Genomic DNA, 19,022 nt, shown 5'->3' with positions numbered 1-19,022 from the left:
ATCAGCCAAAATTCTGCTAGTTCTGATTCTAATCTTTAAGGAGCACTGCAGCTTTTGTTTTAAGCGTATACATACATACATACACACACACACACACACACACACACTATTGTGTATATATATATATATATATATATATATTTTATTTATATTTTTTTTATATATATATATATATATATATATATATTATATATATATATATATATATATCAGATGTTAGACTGTATGCTACGCATGTGTCAGAGATTAGGTTGAAGAAAGCTAGTTTCTTTTACTGAACCCTAATGCAGATTAATGCAGCTTAAAACTGACAGTTAAGACTCACTGCTTTTTTCTTGGCCTGAGGTTAAAAACGTGTTTTTCTGTGGCTTTAACAATATAGCATATGTACATTTACGACTGGCAGACATATGGCTGCACTTTTTTTAAGCACTGACAGTCATTTGTCATTTTCCTGAGTTATATTCTCTGAATGAAGAAGCAGTTAGAGGACATGCAGCTGTGATAAAACATGTTTTTCAACACAGACGGTCCCATCTGCGCATGGGAGAGAAGAGAGAAGAGAGAAGCGGGAGGACTGTTTTATTGTACAGCAGCTGCCGGGCCTCAAATACACCTTCTTCCCTTTCCGCCTTATGTGCACATCATCACTCATGTTGTCATGAAGATGGTAGAGGCTTAACATCAGATAATCAGAAACAAACGCCAGCCATGTAGCACTGTGAAGCCACACACAGGAATAAATAAATGAAGAGAATGTACTCCAGAGTTAAAAAAAAGGTGTTTTTATTAGACAGCTGTACAGAGTGGAACTGTTCTCGTATGAGTGTATCGCCGCCTCCCTCCAGCTGCGTCCACAGTACGTGCATGGTAACCTTAGCTAATGTGTAAACGCTGAGGCTGGAGCCCCGTTTGCGGGATGAGGTCAGGGAGGTTTGAGCCAACGCAGCCTCCAGAGGAACTCGGTTCAGATGGACAGGATCTTGGCCAAGACCCCCGAACCATCACCCCTGATTAGCTTTAACGCTTGTAAACATTTTTACCTGAAATGTGTATTTAAAGTATGACTATATTTCAGTCATTTATTTACAATACAAACAAAAACATAAAATTATTGTAAATAGAATTTTTATGTAAGTGAATTAATGTCATAATGTTCACCCCATAACTACCCTATCTGACCCACTGACCCCATACACAGCTCTTAGGGCTTTTTAAACTTTAAAGCAAAAAAGGTGAGATTTACTTTAGGGCTGTTATTATCGATTATATCAGGGCTATAATGATTCCCTTGGCCTACGATTCCATCAATACTGCTTTCGCGATTTCATTCTCATGATATTTATTGTGATGTGCCATGATATGTGTTATTTACTAATGCACATGCTTGAGTGAACTGTTGACTGGTGCTCCAACAGTTCAACTGCATTTAGTGCCAATAAGAGAACACTCATTCTCCATGATGCATATATAAAGAAAAAACTGCCACATACAAAATAAAATACACATTAATATTCTGTTACAAGCTTGAAATGACTTTTATAAGCTTCAAATGCCCGTGTTTAATGTAAAATGGCCAAAAACTGTTCATGTAAAGCACTTATCGCTAAAACACTACTGGGATCTCATAGGGGCGCTAGCCGAAATTAGCATTTTCATAGAGGTGTTACTTTCCTCGTTTTTGTTTTGAAATTTATGGCCCAAAATGAAGGCCTAGCGCTGTCACGGTTCGCCACCGAACATCATAATGTAATGATACATTGTTACACCCCAATAATCAGCCAATTATTTCGATGAATAAATTTAAAAAACAAATCATTTAAAGCTTTTCGAAGATTCAAAACACTTTATAGGAAATAGGTTAAACTAGGTAGCCATTGAAATAAATATTAAAACACTATAGACTGGTTTCTTGGACAAGGATTAACAAGGATTAGCAAAACCAACAGTGTTCCACTATTAAAATCCCATTTGGTCCAGATTTAGACCTAAACCAGCCCTATGTAACATTTAACTGGTTGTGTCTATCAGCCTTTGTTTCAACTGTGTACCTAAAACACGTTTTTCCCAGGAGAAAGACACACATTTATACCTTTCATGACCTAATGATAAAAAAAAGCCCAGTCAAGAGTCCATTTTAAATTTAAAAAACTGAATTTCAATAGATTATGTCCCATAACTAACAGTACTGAAGATGTACCCTTGACAGCATCACTACGTTTAGTACCTTTTTTTCTGAGCGTGTAGGATGATGCTCATGAGGCTACACCACACATATATATGCCCTTTATGACAAATGACACAGACCTACATAAACATTTATAAGCACTTACTTCAAAAGGCGTCATTTGTCTAAAAAGTTGCAGCTTTGATGTCGACACAACACCCATCTCGGGTAACAGATTTTTTTTTCTGAAGTTATGACCGTGTATGTCACAGTGACATAATGCTCATAATATGGCCCTTAGGATAAGAGAGTTTCGTTCTACCATTTATAAGATCTCAGCTGTCGCAGCATCAGCATTATGTTACTGTGATATACAATAAGCTACAAAATCAGTTGTTATAATGTGATGATAACACAATGTCAGAAAAAAACAATAGGTGTTGTCAACTTGACACAAAATCAGCCTTTTATCAGACAGATAAAAGTGTTCTTATCTCCTTGTGCTAATTAATAAGTCCTGTTTACACAGGACTTATTAATACCTGCTTATCAATAACCGGTTGGAATAAGCCTTTATAAATGTAAGTTTATGTCAGTTGTCATGAAATGTGAGATGATGAAGTTTAATCGATTAATTATGACAGCCCTAATTCAGTCGCTTCTTAACATGCAAAGTATGACTATTTTTCTCCATATGAACAATACAAAACACGGCCACCTTCACATGTTGCATTGTTTTTAGAAAGTGGGTTAAGCGGGGAAAGTTTAAAAATAAAATCAATTGATCGGCTACAATATAATCAGTTAATATATTGATATAAACCTCACACTATAATTTTAATAACTGTGATTCACAAGAATTTTGGTAATACAGTAACTAGTCTTAACTTAGACCCCATTTGCACCAGCTCACGGACCCCGGTCTGTGCTTAGATAACCACCGTGTTGACCATCCCTCCTTTCTGAGCCCCACACTGCAGTCCATACCTTCAGTGTCCCTCCTTTCACTCGTTTCTGATCCCCTCAAGCCGTTTACACAGGACTCTGTATCAATATCCACTTCATTTTATGCCACTAACTTTCCACATTGCGCTCCTATCTGCAGTATCCGGGCTGTAGTGATGAGGGTGAGGTTTAGTGGTTGATTTAGTCTTTTGGTAATTATCATACATACTGCTTTCCCCCCCATGTGAATCAAGTGGAATCATCTTAAAGGCACAGGCATCCCTTTTCCTCTTCTCGTCAGAACACCCGCGGCTGCCTCGTCGAGCTGCTCTCAGAAGTTTTGGTCCCTCTCGACGCAGGAGCCGTCGTTCAAGGTAGGACATCGGCAGGTGAAGCCCCCGGGCCGCGGGAGGCACAGGTGGGAGCAGCCGCCATTATCCCTCGAGCAGTGGTTCACTCCCACTAGAGAAAATGTGCAGTAAATTGTAAAATTAATGCAAGCACAGATTCAGAAATCACAATATGGAGTCATTGTTTTTAATAACATAAAGCAACCTTACATGTTCAAAATGACTAATGATTCTTCAAATTCAGATGTCAAATCTTTGGTAGGAAGCTGTAAAGAATTATGGGTAACTATGGTCTTTGGAAAGCTGAGTTCAATTTCCCTAGCCACACCCAAGCCTGATTACTGCCACACCTGTTCTCAACCAAGAAATCACTTAAATAGGACCTGCCTGACAAAGTGAAGTAGACCAAAAGGTCCTCAAAAGCTAGACGTCATGCTGCGATCCAAAGAAATTCAGGAACAAATAAGAAACAAAGTAACTGAGATCTGTCAGTCTGGAAAATGTTATAAAGCCATTTCTAAAGCTTTGGGACTCCAGCGAACCACAGTGAGAGCCATTATCCACAAATGGCGAAAACATGGAACAGTGGTGAACCTTCTCAGGAGTGGCCGGCCGACCAAAATTACCCCAAGAGCGCAGCGACGACTCATCCAAGAGGTCACAAAAGACCCCACAACAACATCCAAAGAACTGCAGGCCTCACTTGCCTCAGTTAAGGTCAGTGTTCATGACTCCACCATAAGAAAGACTGGGCAAAAATGGCCTGCATGGCAGAGTTCCAAGACGAAAACCACTGCTGAGCAAAAAGAACATAAAGGCTCGTCTCAGTTTTGCCAGAAAACATCTTGATGATCCCCAATACTCTGTGGACTGACGAGACAGAAGTTGAACTTTTTGGAAGGTGTATGTCCCGTTACATCTGGCGTAGAAGTAACACAGCATTTCAGAAAAGGAACATCATACAAACAGTAAAACATGGTGGTGGTAGTGTGATGGTCTGGGGCTGTTTTGCTGCTTCAGGACCTGGAAGACTTGCTGTGGTAAATGGAACCATGAATTCTGCTGTCTACCAAAAAATCCTGAAGGAGAATGTCCGGCCATCTGTTTGTGACCTCAAGCTGAAGCGCACTTGAGTTCTGCAGCAGGACGATGATCCAAAACACACCAGCACGTCCACCTCTGAATGGCTTAAGAAAAACAAAATTAAGACTTTGGAGTGGCCTAGTCAAAGTCCTGACCTGAATCCGACTGAGATGCTGTGGCATGACCTTAAAAAGGTGGTTCATGCTCGGAAACCCTCCAATGTGGCTGAATTACAACAATTCTGCAAAGATGAGTGGCCAAAATTCCTCCACAGTGCTGTAAAAGACTCATTGCCAGTTAGCGTTGTGCTGGTACGAGTGGATCAGACACAGCAGTGCTGCTGGAGTTTTTAAACACTGTCCACTCACTGTCCACTCTATTAGACGCACCTGCACTGTTGGTCCACCCTGTAGATGTAAAGTCAGAGACGATAGCTCATCTCTTGCTGTACAGTATGAGCTAATCATCCTCTAATTCTTCATCAGTGGTCACAGGACGCTGTTGGCTGGATATTTTTGGTTGGTGGACTATTCTCAGTCCAGCAGTGACACGGAGGTGTTTAAAAACTCCAGCAGCACTGCTGTGTCTGATCCCCTCAGACCAGCGCAACACACACTAACACACCACCACCACATCAGTGTTACTGCAGTGCTGAGAATGATCCACCACCCAAATAGTACCTGCTCTGTGAGGGTCCATGGGGGTCCTGACCACTGAAGAACAGGGTAAAAGGGGACAAAGTGCACGTATATAGTAAGCGGAGCTGATAAAATGGACAATGAGCGTAGAAACAAGGTCATAAGGTTATGCCTGATCAGTGTACTGTGTATCACGAAAATTTCTTTAAGTATCGCCATATTATATTTTTGCCATATCACTCACCTCTACATGAGCCCAAATCTAACCCTTATGTATCTTCAGCCTAAAACCTAAACCTTATCCTAAGAGGGAACACTGCTGATGACTAACAGTTACACCAGATAGGTTCTTAACAATGAAAGAATCTGTAGATGATCTATAGGGAACTCAATTAAGAAATGAAGTTACAGACGATTCTAAAATGACTGAGAGCCGTATCAATAATAAAATTAATATCCAGAATGCCTCAGTGATCAGGTGATCAAACCTTGAAGAAGATCATTTTGACAAAAATGACTATGTACACAGTCGCACAACCTTGTATCTTCATTTTTGTGGGGTATTTTTGCATAATTAAAAAATGCAAGCTTCAGTTTACTCCGTGTCACAACTGCATGACGAATGGACCAATAGAAACGCTCCAAAATGACAAATAAAACTTTTTTTTTTTCATTTTTGTTTCGTATTTTTCATACAGGGGCTTGTTGATTTTGTTGATTTTCTAAGTGAAAATAAGTGAACACATCTTCTACAGAGAGCACTCTTCTGCACATTTTAATGCACAATTAATTTCATTTGCTGAATTTAATATATTGGGGAAAAAAAACATAATGTGGCCTGTGCAAAAGTTATGGCACATTTTATATTGTAGGTTTTATTTTTCCAATGTGTTAAACTGAACAAATTAATTGAAATTGTGCACTAAAATTTGCAGAGCAGTTGCATATTTAAGTCTTTTCTCTGTTGATGATGTGTTAACTTATTTTCACTTAAAAAAAACAAAATGTCATTTTACCAGGGATTTTCAAACTTTTGCACATTACTTTGTGTGTTTGTGCATATTATCTATTATTCGAGCTTCTTGTTGTTCCCAAAAATAGAAAAATATGTTGAACATTTAATAACACATCTTCTGGGTTTATTACTGGTTTAACCAACTTTGTGGTGTTCAGTTTATATATCTGTCTAAACTGTACCAATTATTACAGAATAAAATAATTATTAATATGAGAAGTGGTAGACTGGTTAAATGGTGGAGTGTATTATAATATTTGAGCAATAAAAGGCCTTTTATTATACCTAAGACAGATTTTAGTCATTATTAACTGTATTACCATTTTAAAACCTGAATATGACAAAGAATTCCATTCACAGAAAGTGGAAGAGCGAACCTTCAGGGCATTGTGGGAAGGACGTGGTGATGCCATAGGTGCGTGATCTCTTCCGAGGCAGGAACTCGTCCACCTCTCTCTCTGCCACGCGGTCCACGGCGACCACAGATTCCCTAGCAAAGGACACCATAAACATACACGGTCAGTGACAGCCTCTCCAGAGCTGTGACCATATAAAGCAACTTTCCAACTCTGTCAGAGTAACGTAAACATTCAGATTAGAGACCACCCTTTGCCATATTTTACATCCACACTCTTATGAAACTCCCAACTGTCCGACTAAACAAATTATAAATTGGCTAAATACTTGAGTAAGGCTTTGGGTTAAAGGCCAAGCCATGCAGCACATTCCACTGTGGTCAAGCAAAATTCCTCAGAGGTCAGTAGTGACCAGAGAGAATGCCTCTCATTTGCACCTCAATGTTCGTCATTATGCTGAGTTCTACTACTGCAATACTGAAATACAGTTTGGCATTTTAAAATGGATCAGCGTGTGGAACTGGAGCTTTCTGTGAGCTGTGATGTTTTCTTTTCATATTCTATATTTAAAAGACGCTCCATGCTGCCTCTATTGTTATATAGATTCTGCGTGAGCGTGTTCAGAATGAATGGTTCTTTTTGATTTGTTTAATCAGAGTAACGATAAAAAGGCCACCAAAGGTAAACAAAATAATCTATGAATTATCAGCTTTGTTAAATAATTCCTTACATATCAACATAAATGCAAAAACATCGATAAATGACCATATTTAAGGATAAGAGTGGACTAAAGGGCAGAAACAGCTGCTTAAAGTGGAATCAGTTGCTGTAGTGAAGTTACTTAATGCGCAGTATTTAACACAGTCTAACTGTAACGTTATGAGGTCTCCGCTATACCTTCTCCAGTCTGTGTAGTACAGGTTTCTTCCATAGGAGACGATGGCGAATGGATAATGCACTCCATCCATGATCTTTCTCCTCAGACGAGTGTACGGGTCAATACACTCCACCTTGCGAGTACCTGCAATAACCGTTCAAATGCAAATAAATAAGACAATTTAAGATTAATACTACACACTCTAATGCAGAGGTCTTAAAATCCAAACCCTGAATCCAGTTTACAGTCCTGGATTTTGTAATCAGTGGCAGGTAACTGACATGTTGATGCGACTAGAGGGTTTTACTATTCACCTCTTTTGTGCTAATTTTGAAACGCATAAAAACCCGCACTCAGATGAGATGCCAAATTTGGTTTACTGATAAAGGAGATTCGTGAAAAATGGTGACAGAAACAGATTTTTGAAAGAAGTGATAATACAGCGGGATGCCATCTAACAGCAGATGAAATTCACTGGCTGCCTCTTAAACCACATATATTGTGTTGAATATAATATATCAAATTTATATCAAATACATCAAATTAGTACACCACCAATGGTGCCATTACTATTTGAAACATACTATTTAGTACAGTAGCATGAGAATTGAGACACAGTCATCAATACTAACTTTGGCCTGACGTTCAAACAGGTTTGGTGGGCAACATTAACGTTGGACACGGACTTCAGCCCTCTTTAAATGGACCACTGCCTGCTGCGCTCAGCATCTCTAAACTGTTACTGCTGTCTTACAGAAGACAAAGGGCAAAACTGCTCTTTTTCTGCTCTACTGAGAGCTAATAAACATTCAAATCCCTTCTGTGTCTCATGCTGCACAGCCCAAGTGTGTCACGATATCTTTGAGATTTTGCAAAATAAGAGTAGTGGACGCGAACACCGATTAACTGCCATTTTCTTTCTTCATGTCTTTTTAGAAACTTGCTTTAAATTTGCAAAAGGTTTGAATGGAAACCCTGCTATTGTCCACTTAGTGTCATTCATACCAGTTATTACAAAGTCCAGGACTGGAAACTGGATTCAAAATCCAGATTTGAAGACCTCTTGCCCAATGACTCTCATTAGCGATGCCCTAATCAGAGTCATTCAAGGCATTAAATAGTTCAATACTGGATATGCAAAGCCCAATCAAATGCCAATCCTTTCTTGAAGGGGCATTCCACCATTTTTTGAAAAAAAATGTGCATAATTTAATTGTTATGATGAAAACAAAGTCATTCAGAGCTGCCTGATGCCTTAGACATTGTTTCACTTTAGTTTTTAAATAAGGTCTTGGCTTAAAACATACTTTTTTACATGGTGATGTACATACAGTTGTAAGGTAAAATAGTCCCAAAAAACATCATTTTTAGATTTACAAATTAACACTCGGAAGACGTGTAGGTCCACTGGTCATTTTGAATGCTAAATGAAATGGCTGTATTTGTGTCATAGATATTGTGACCTCTTTGTGGTTTCTGTCACCACCACTGTATAGAAATCCAAGTCTGTATATTTCTCTGCAGTGCACTATTCCATGTCAAACCACTCTGAATGACTTTATTCACATCTTACTGACTGAACTATGCAGCAATTTTGAAAGATCAGTGGAATTCCCCTGTAAGTCTATTTTATCAAACTGAGCTCTGTTTATGTCACTGTTGTAGAAGTGAGGTAAACAAATGTTATCCACAAATTTTGAATTACACTGTTAGAAGTAAACAAGCAGTCTAAATGTCAGTGTAAAACTATTTTCTAAGTCCCAATGACCACTTGTTACCACTGCAATGGCAGTGTTTTGTGAAAAGGTAACAGCAGAGCCGCTTTCAACATGACCAATATAATAAAGCATCTAAAAGGAAAACATCTGGAGGAATATAGTTACTGTCAGCCATTACTTAAGTGTCCAATACACATTCATATAATGTACAAAAATACTTATTAATATTTTAATGTTGTACTACTTTAATATTGCCATTGTATAATTTTAGAGTAATGACGCACTTATAATTATATATTAAAGGGCTCATATCATGAACAGCTAATTTCTCTCAAGTTTTGAAGTAATATGTAAACATAATGTTTTAAAACATATCCAGTCCATATCTGGAGACTAAGCTGCAAAACAGTCTGTTTTGAATTCACTGTTCTCTGTGATGTCACAAAAACCACCACACATAAATCCGCCTTTCTAGCCTACAGCAGTTTAGCCCCAGTCATTCAAGTTATAAGCAGTGTTTCAGCCCAGATTGCTGTTTGAATGAGGCAGAAAATCAGATCACAGCTCATTTACAAATATCTGTCTTAAAGTCACAACAACAAAAGAAAAGGCAGCCTGTTTAATTCTAAAAGATAAAGAGAGGTTGCAGAATGGTCATGTACAAATGAATGGTTTGGTACATAAAACCACACAAATGTTTTTAAGCAGCCCTCAAAAGAAGAATTAAAAAGTAAGAAGACTGTAGGATATGGGCTCTTTAATACAGTACATGATACACTCTTAGTAAATGCAGGCCTCCCAAAACTGAAACAGAAAAACTACTAATACTACACTAATACTGCTCTTCAGATGATCTAATGGGATTCCTGACCTGCATCTGCCCAGCACAGCTGCCTGGAGTGACGGTCAAAGGTCAATCCGTTGGGCAGCTCCAGGTCCCCTTTCACAAGCACGGTTCTGTCTGTGCCGTCCATGTTGGACGCCTCAATCTTGGGGCCGTCTCTGTTCCAGTCTGCCCAGTACAGACGTCTGTTCCACAGGAAAAGAAGAAATTTACAAATGAAGACAGCTGAAGTCTGCTTTGCTCACTAGGTCGTACAAAATTATCTGTAATGGACATAAATTAATCAAGGATTACAAGTCTTTTACTACATTCCTTTAAATATGCAGCTGAAAATAAAGTTTCCAGTGAGACGATACAATGCAGGGAAAGTCATGTCCAAAAAATGTCCATAACTATTTGAGTGTCATAAGAATCACAAGGATAAATAATGCTCATATAATTTCATTCATTAGTTGGAGCTCTATATGGTACAGCAAAAGGTTTGTGGACTTGATTTTTCTATTTTAAAAGTTTTTTGCAGTTTTAGACCCCAATTCTCATGACTGCAATGTGTTCACATATGAGTTGTTCATTAATGATGTTCATCTTTTTTTTAGCTTTTTTCATTCTAAGAACATCATTTGTATTACTTTTAACTATTAAATCTTGAAACTTCAATGTTTCCCTTGTAATCTGTAAGGATGTGAACCAAAACAATATAATGTTAAGTGGCACAGGTAAAAAGAAAAACCTTAATGTAGTGTTAGTCATATACAAAAGTTTGTCATTGACATTTTTTTTTAATTTTCTGAGGGAAAATAAGTTCACACATCCTGTACAGAGGACACATTTCTGCACATTACAATGCACACTTCCGGTTTATTTGCTGAATTTGATATACTGAGAAATCCATTATCTTAAATTCAGCAAAAACTAGAAATTAGATATTAGAACATTTTCACTTAGAAAATCACATAACATTTTCATTTGACTGGGGGGTGTGCAAACTTTCGCTTACAACTGTGTATTTTAATAATTAGCTTTTAAAATACTTCAACAACTGTATCTAGGTGCGTAAAGAGAATGTGGTCACTTCAAATGGAAAACATTATTAAATATCAATTTAAAATCAATTAAATCATTCAGGTTTATTTTGAATTATTCAATCAGGCATCACTGTTTCTACATCTAAAAAACAGAAAAAAAAAAAGTTTTAACCGTTTTAATTTTTTCAAGTTGGGTTCTAGTATTTTTCATGTTAATGAGAATAACCCACCCATTGGCAGGGTCAGCAACGATGGCTCGTGGGTTTATGAGGTCGTTGTCGAAGAACACGCGGCGGTGGCGTCCGTCCAATGTGGACACCTCAATGCGGTCCAAAATGGAATCGGTCCAGTACATGTTTCGTGACAGGTGGTCAATTGCAATTCCTTCAGGACTTCCCAAATCTGTCGGTTTGAAAAAGTAGAAAAAAAACAAATATTCAACTCTCTAGTATTTTCTGAATACTCTACAACAGTGTTCCTCATTACCCTAAAGTTAGAATGGAATCAGATTTTTAGTGCATACTTTTTAGTACTGAATTTGAATGTGCTTGGAAAAGTGCTGGCCGCCCAAATCTGTACACATGAGCTGGCAGATTTCCATAACTAGCCAGCGGTAATGCAGACCAAACAGGAAAAAAAAAAACTAAGCTGTCTTCCCACCCAGAAAACAGCAGGGCCAAGGGTGGCCTTGGTGATGCGACACAACCCTCTTATGCCTTGCCCACACCAGAGGACTTCAAAAACCCTAACTGATGCTGAAAATGTGAGAGACCTCACACGCAATGACAAATTTCATCAAAATTTCCAGAAAAAAACACCACAGATTTCAAGGTATTCATGCAAAAGAGTCCTGACCAACAGGCACATGCACAGATTGATCCCAGGGGAACTTGAGCTCCTGGTCTCAGACTGTACAAATGCTCTCTTGTTGGTGTGAATAGCAACTGTATTTCATATTGCATCTGCTGTTCTTCAAGATCCTTTTCAATGAGATGAGGCTCAGCCTCGGCCCTGGAATAGAGCTTGTGGTTCAGCTTGGGTTCTAAGACATTCACTGCTCTTGGATGGCCCCTCTGGTGCACTACTGACCACCTGTGGTTCTCCTTAGAAACCCCAACCTGTCACGCATCACCACAGTGCTGGGAATCCCACCAATAAAATGCTGATTATCTTTTTAGGAAAGTCATAATGTGGTAATTTTGAACAACCACCACATAATGATGGAATTAAGGGGTGCTGACAAGTTTTTTTTTTACTGTAAAATTAGGGGTTGATATGAGACTCTATGGAGCTCTTAAATAGATTTATGACCAGTGATTAAATAGTACGGTCACTAATGTCATGGCTTTGCACAAGGATGACTGAAGTTCCCTCCCAAATCCCTGCATACATAGTAACAGTGCTTTTGCCTGTTTTTTGTTAACATTTGCATTTGGTTTTATCTGAAACATGATTAAACTGTTTCTCTTGGTAAGAGTGATTTCAACATACATTAAATGCAATTTAATTGAATTTAGGGGTCTCACCTTTGCTGTATTCCTTAGATGACAGAATGCAGTTTTAGTAATATTATTGATGTGGTTTAAATCAAAGTTCAGAACTTTAGCTGTTGTCAGTAGAGACAGAGTTCCAAGTCTGCTACACATGATTTTTGTCTTTTGCTTCACTACCAAAGTATTTCTGTCCTACAGTCATTGTTTTAAACAATGCTGAACACCAACCAACTTTAATGACATTATCAGGTGTTACAGATATGTTTAACATATTACCTGCACAAATATGAAAACTGACATCTTAATAATTTTTCTCAGTGGCAACATACACAATGAAAACAAAAAGGGCCAAGAACAGAGCCTTGTGGTACACCCCAGAGAATTTCACGCTTATCTGAAATATGTTCACCTATGCTAACAAAACACTGCCTTCCAGTTACATAAAAAACTTGTATGGCTAAATTGGCTAAACTGGCACATTTACAGAAATGTTTATTAATGTGCATTGTCCCTATAAATCTAAACCAAATTAACTAAATTAAACTAAACTAAATTCATTTAACCTTGGTTGGTCTCCACAAAAGACCAACCAAGTTCTCGAGCTGTTTATAAAGCATTCTGTGATCTACAGTGTCAAATGCAGTGGTTAAATCCAGAAGCTCAAGTAGAGAAACACTGTCTGCGTCAGCATTTCTCAAATCATTACTCAAGATCATTATTAAATTACCACTTTCACTAATGCTGTTTCAGTGCTATGGTTTGATCTGATAGCAGACTGGAATTTTCATATTACTTTAATTTAAGCACTCTTTAAGCCATCCCTTTAAGAGCTGATTGAGTTTAATGAGCTGATGTGAACTGAGCAGTCACCTTTTGTGATGATGGCCGTAGGCTGACCTCCCTGCATGCTGGCCCTGCTAATGGATGGCTGGGTGATGTCAGACCAGTACACCATCTTGTCCACACAGTCGTATGCAACAGCAATCACCACCTGATCCTGAGGAACAGTTGTAACCACATCAGACCTGTTTACAGAAACTACTACAAACTTTATTTCAGTCTGTAAGTGTACTGTAAACCCTGTTTAGTCATGTTTACTCGAATGACAAGAAGACAAACAGCTGCTTCAACAAGAAAACAACAACTGTCTAGACTGTCTAGACTCCTTCAATACGCCTTTCCTACCTTAGTTAACCCCACATACATGTTTAAAAATCAGAAAGGACTGTTTGAACAGGCATAATGTGCAGCTGTGTGACTCAGTGGCTATTGTTTAGTGACCACAGTAAAGCCTGGGAAGTTTGGCTGAAGAACCGTGTGACTGCCAAGGCATCCACCACAGTGGGTGTTTCAAAATCAACAGCATTTTAGTCAAACTACAAAAAACAAGATCCGCAAAAAGGAAATGCTTTGTCTGTGGGTCAGAAATACTACAATATAATAATTCAAGATGCTGAAGATGGATTTCCATTTGTTATTGCTTCTCTTACATAGCACCAAGAACAGTTAATTAGCTTATACAGTTTAAAATGCCTTCCTAGATTTTATTGAATTATTTCGCACTCACTGCTCATTGAAACAAGTGGAGAAATTCTGTGGAAAGTGCAGACTCCAAACTTACCACCACACTCTTAAGTCATGTGTCATTGTGTAGTCAGTGTCATGCCCATATCAGAAACTCTGGGTCTAAGCTGGATTTCTCTATGACAAAAATGAATGCTATTTTTTTTAAAAAAGCACTGCTATTGAGCTCTGTGAAAAACAAACACGTTCCAAACCTGATATGCTCTGTCCTGTGTACATCCCCCCACCGTAAGTGTCACTAGATCCTTTGAATTACAAGGTCTAGTAGTCAAAATGTGAATAGTACAAGTGATATTTATAGGTGAACATGTCTCAGATAAGCATGAAATTCTCTGTGGCGTACCACAAGGCTCTATACTTGGCCCACTTTTATTTTCCTTGTTTGTGCTGCCACTGTATGTGTTATTAGCAAGCTAACACTCATGTGCACTGAAATGACATTGCATAAAAGTAGGTCTACTATTACACTACAGCCTGACTATATACCAACACCAGCAGCTTAAACTGCTGCCTCAACTCCCGAAGCAACTTAACTACTATATCTGACAAAACTGAAAGGTTTGTGAGGGACATTTTGGTGATGTAAATTTAATACGTAGCTTTGTAAGCTTGAATAGAGTAATGGTCATATTTCGAGAAATATGTCCGTACACCAGAACATATCAGCTTCGAAGCATATTTTGTTCACCACAGGATCCGGGCTATTTTAGGAACACGGCATCCATTTTTGTCATAGAGCAAACCAGCTTAGACCTAGAGTTCGTAATATATGCATGATGCCAACTATAGAATGACAACACAATTTCAGAGGTCTTTTTGTATTTCGAAATTAAAGAAGATATTTTGTTATGTTTTAAATTTGATAAATATGTGTGTGCAGTCTAGAAAAAAAAATCCTACACATTTTTGGCAAATTTTAAAAAGTTTGACACTGAAACAAACACAAAATTGTTAGTGCAGACTCAAATTTATCCATATAGAACAGAAATCAAATGCAATTAAATAACTATTTATAGGGGTGGGCGATACGGCAAAACATGTCATGATATGTATCACGATATTTAGTTTGATAAGTTGGAAGACCAGATGGAAAAAAGCACCAGTAGTACATTTGAAAAAACTATGAATACAATGAGTACAATTTTCATTCAACAGGACTAATTACTCTCTCTTTATAATAAAACATATGGTTGGTCAGTACTCTTTAGTACTAATTATGTTCACAATATGCTCAGAAAAGCGTATTGTAGTGTAACTATCACAATAACAATTAAATATAGTCATACTGTCTACCTCTAAGTATTTACAAAAAAAATATTATTTGATGTATCAAATCAAATGTATGGCAAAACAACAATTACAACTCCTAGTGTTGGTATGGATTAATGTGACTGAATGGGTCAATGATCTCCATGTTTACACATTAACGGGGAACTCTACTGATTTTTAATAAATTCTGCATAATTAAATGATTAAGAAGTAAACAAAGTCATTCAGAGTAGTTGGTGCAAAATGCTTAATTCTAGAGAAATACAGTAAGTCAGAACTGTTCACAGCAGTAGTGATGGGAACCAGACGTCTGAAGAGTTTAAGGCCTCTAAAAGCTACATCACAGAAAGTTATTACATTAAATTGTTATGAGCCTGATGTCTGAGACATTGTTTTACAGTAGTTTTGTAATATACTTTTTTGCATAAAGTGAATTTTAATCAATTTATTCTAATCTGATCATGGTGAAAGGATACATTAAGGGTGTTCTAAGGCAAAACAGTCCCCAAAGAAACCTCTTTTTTTCAGATTTACCACTATTTTACCATCATCAACTGTACATATAAAAACCTATCACCATCACTGTGAATAAATGAAGACATTTAGAAAAGTTGGTGGAATTCCCCTTTAAGTGGTGAAGTGGTAAAAAAAAGGCAGTCAGTATTCAGAACACTTGAAGTCAAGTTTTTATGTGATCCATAATGGTCCTTTAATTTATCAAGATATCCTATATAATCATAATCATAAACTCTCATTATATTTGCCTTGTCATTAACATGAACGTATTATTCCTGTATTTGAGGCCTAAGAACATTTCCTTCTCGTGCGTGTCTCTCTGCTTCTCTTGTTTTCAGGAACTACTGTGAGACTCCTTGAAAAAGTCATTGTGACACAGATAAGAGTTGATTACAAAGGCCTAACTATCTCTAGACGTTTTTAAGCACCTGTTGAGACTACTGCAGAGCATTCAAGGCCCTCACCAAGAGTGACTGCTGCAGGCATCACAATGTGCCCACCTCAACATGACAATAAAAACAACTGTGGATAACTCACAGGTACATGAATCACGGTCTTGGCCTCCTCTTTTTTCATGTTGGTGCCGTCCAATGGAATGTGGTCGATTTTGCCGCTCTGGGCAAATAGGAGGTTGGTTCCTGGAGAAACTAGATTAACATCAGGCCTGGTGGTGGGGCCAAACACAGTAGGAAATACACTATGTTCCAAACCTGGAGGAAGACAGGAAAAGAATGAATGTAGGACCACAAGGAGAAACAATTCTGGAATGAGGTTCCACAAAACTATCAGCATGAAGTATCAGGATCATCTCAAGTGTTCAAAGCGAATGCACTCCTTTCTTACAGTGACCCCTACGTCTCTTATAGGAAACAGGCCTATCCTGGTTTATCTTCAGTTTTAACCACTAGACCAGTGGTCTGCATTTTATTTTTACAGAGAGCATGGCCTTAACTTTATTATCTTTAGGCAGACCAAGAGCATTTTATCATTCACCGATAGTGTCTTTAATAGTCGAACGGTCTTCAGTTTTGGGTTCCATAATTTGTTTTTATTTGAAATACTACATACATATTTATTCAGTTTATGAAAATCTAAATTCACCAAATGCCCACATACATGTCTTTGCAGACCACTGCTCTGAATCGTCAAAAGTTTTGGCAAATTTTATGGTTTTAAAAATGTTATATTCTATAAATAATTAGAAATTGTGCACTAAAATTTACAGAACGTGTCATATTCATATACAGTTTCTTCCCTGTATAAACTTATTTTCACTTAGAATATCATAGAACGGGTCATTTGTCTGGGGGACTGTAACTTTGGACATTGGAGGAGTTGAACTTTAACAGGGCCTTTTTGTAGCCATGTGAAAGAAATGACCAAAGCTTTTAAACAGCCTTTGGAAATTACTATAATTATTATAATTATTATCTGCTAACTGGGACATATGGATGAGTTATAATTATCGAGCAGGATGTGACCCCCCCAGCCCCCCAGGAAATTGGGGAAAATATTAAAAAGAGACTGCTGTATCTGGATAATTTACTTTTGATTATTTTTTGTCGCTTACTCTCTGTTTTGGTGTGAGACCTTATTTTTGTTGTTGTGTAGATTCAGCATTTTGACCTAAGTCCTAAGGCGGAGTCACAGAAGCATTTGCCAGTGGAATTTCATCTGCAGAATTAATTTCAGTGGATTTTGCTGCAGTGAGCAAATACATTTCACATCTATTTCAACTTTGGTGAATTCTGACAGGCGAATTTGCATTTTTAACCAATAGCTGTGTTGACTTTCTGAAAAAGTGGCCCTTTATACAGCAGCACCAAACATCCAAAATGCTCATTTTATCAGTGTTTAGCACAAACCTTTAAACATTTCGTCCCCACTGGCTCTTAATAAACACATGAAATACAGGCTGCATGAAACAGTCAGTCGGGAGACTATTACTATCTGTACTTCTCTGATTTTAGTATTTGTGGTTTGTGGTTGACAAGTTAGCCAGCCTGTTAACTGTGATGTTATCTTGTGGGCGAACCACAGCTGCACACAAGTCACCCTACTTCGTCAAAGTTGAGGTCGGAGCTAAGTGTGAGGTTAGATGAGGATTGGTGGGCTGGAGGAGTTCAAGGGAGTTAACTCCTGTGCCCAACTGAATCTGATGTAGTTTTAAACTGGTTCACAGAGCATCCATGTGCAGTGCTAGATTAGCAAGCATTTAGCCGTATGTTAACTCAACTTGTCCTTGGTGCACTGCTGAACTGGCTGAGCCTTTTCATGTATTTGGGCAGAATGTTAGAGAAGTTTCGGTCAGGAGTTTTTTTTGCCTTAAAATTTTTGAGTGCAACTTAAATCCTCGTCTGCTGTTTGCAATGTTTGGAGTTCCAGCCGGCCCCCTGTCCTGCTGTTCCAGGGTGACTGACGCAATGGTTTTTACTTTTCTTTTAGCCAAGAGAAGAATTGTGAATAGGTGGAACTCTCTGCCCCCCCATCGCATCCTCTATGGCTCGAGGATGTTATGTTCTTTTTGAGTCTAGACAAAATTAAGTTCAGTCTAAGAGAGATGGCAGGTTTTAGACAGTGCTGGCAATCTTTATTAACCATTTTAAACACCTGATGGACTGTTGACCGGGGGTTCTCTTTTTTAAATTATCATTATTATTTTGCTGAGGAATGATGAGGGGTTTTGAGGACTGATAAGGGGTGGGGGTGTTATGGTTGGTTGGAGGGTTAGAGGAGTTTTTGGATTTACAGTTGGGGTCAGGGAGGAGGGAGATTGAAGACACATTAACTCTCCTATTTGTGTTTTCCCTGACGGCATTGTTTGAAATAAAGGGAGAAAAAAACAAGTCACCCTACTGCCAACAAACACGCCAACTACCTACAAATCAGTCTGCAGCACTATTATAGCATCTGATTTAATTATGTTCACTTCTGAGTTTTACTGTTTATAGTAGGCGAGTTAGCCAGGTTGCTACCTCCTGTGTTAGCTCTGCACTCAAGTCACCCTACTGTACTGTACTCTAATGAATATTTTGTTTACTTTTTGTCTTTATTGTTTATTGTTAGCAAGTTAAATAACTTGATAACTACCCCAAAATGGGTTTTTTTAGTCACCAATCCTCAGGTCCAACCTTGATCACAA

General features: G+C 38.1%; 1 protein-coding gene across 1 annotated transcript in view; it reads right to left on the bottom strand.

Moving 5' to 3' along the window:
* Positions 1 to 771: 771 nt before the first annotated feature.
* The window catches only part of LOC118818958 (nidogen-1-like), a 58,940-nt gene continuing 40,689 nt past the window's right edge, over positions 772 to 19,022 (bottom strand). Inside the window, exons 14-20 of the mRNA XM_036586529.1 lie at positions 16,418 to 16,590; positions 13,382 to 13,508; positions 11,249 to 11,420; positions 10,021 to 10,178; positions 7,452 to 7,575; positions 6,576 to 6,688; positions 772 to 3,574 (exon numbers count right to left, since the gene is read on the bottom strand). Coding sequence (XP_036442422.1) covers positions 3,444 to 3,574; positions 6,576 to 6,688; positions 7,452 to 7,575; positions 10,021 to 10,178; positions 11,249 to 11,420; positions 13,382 to 13,508; positions 16,418 to 16,590 — 998 coding nt within the window. The 3' untranslated portion in view covers positions 772 to 3,443. The remainder of the gene's footprint in view (positions 3,575 to 6,575; positions 6,689 to 7,451; positions 7,576 to 10,020; positions 10,179 to 11,248; positions 11,421 to 13,381; positions 13,509 to 16,417; positions 16,591 to 19,022) is intronic.

The sequence above is a fragment of the Colossoma macropomum genome, unplaced genomic scaffold (genome assembly GCF_904425465.1).
Source record: "Colossoma macropomum unplaced genomic scaffold, Colossoma_macropomum, whole genome shotgun sequence".
Taxonomy (NCBI): domain Eukaryota; kingdom Metazoa; phylum Chordata; class Actinopteri; order Characiformes; family Serrasalmidae; genus Colossoma; species Colossoma macropomum.
The sequence above is the reverse complement of the archived record's forward strand: the minus strand, read 5'-3'. Positions and strand labels throughout refer to the sequence as shown.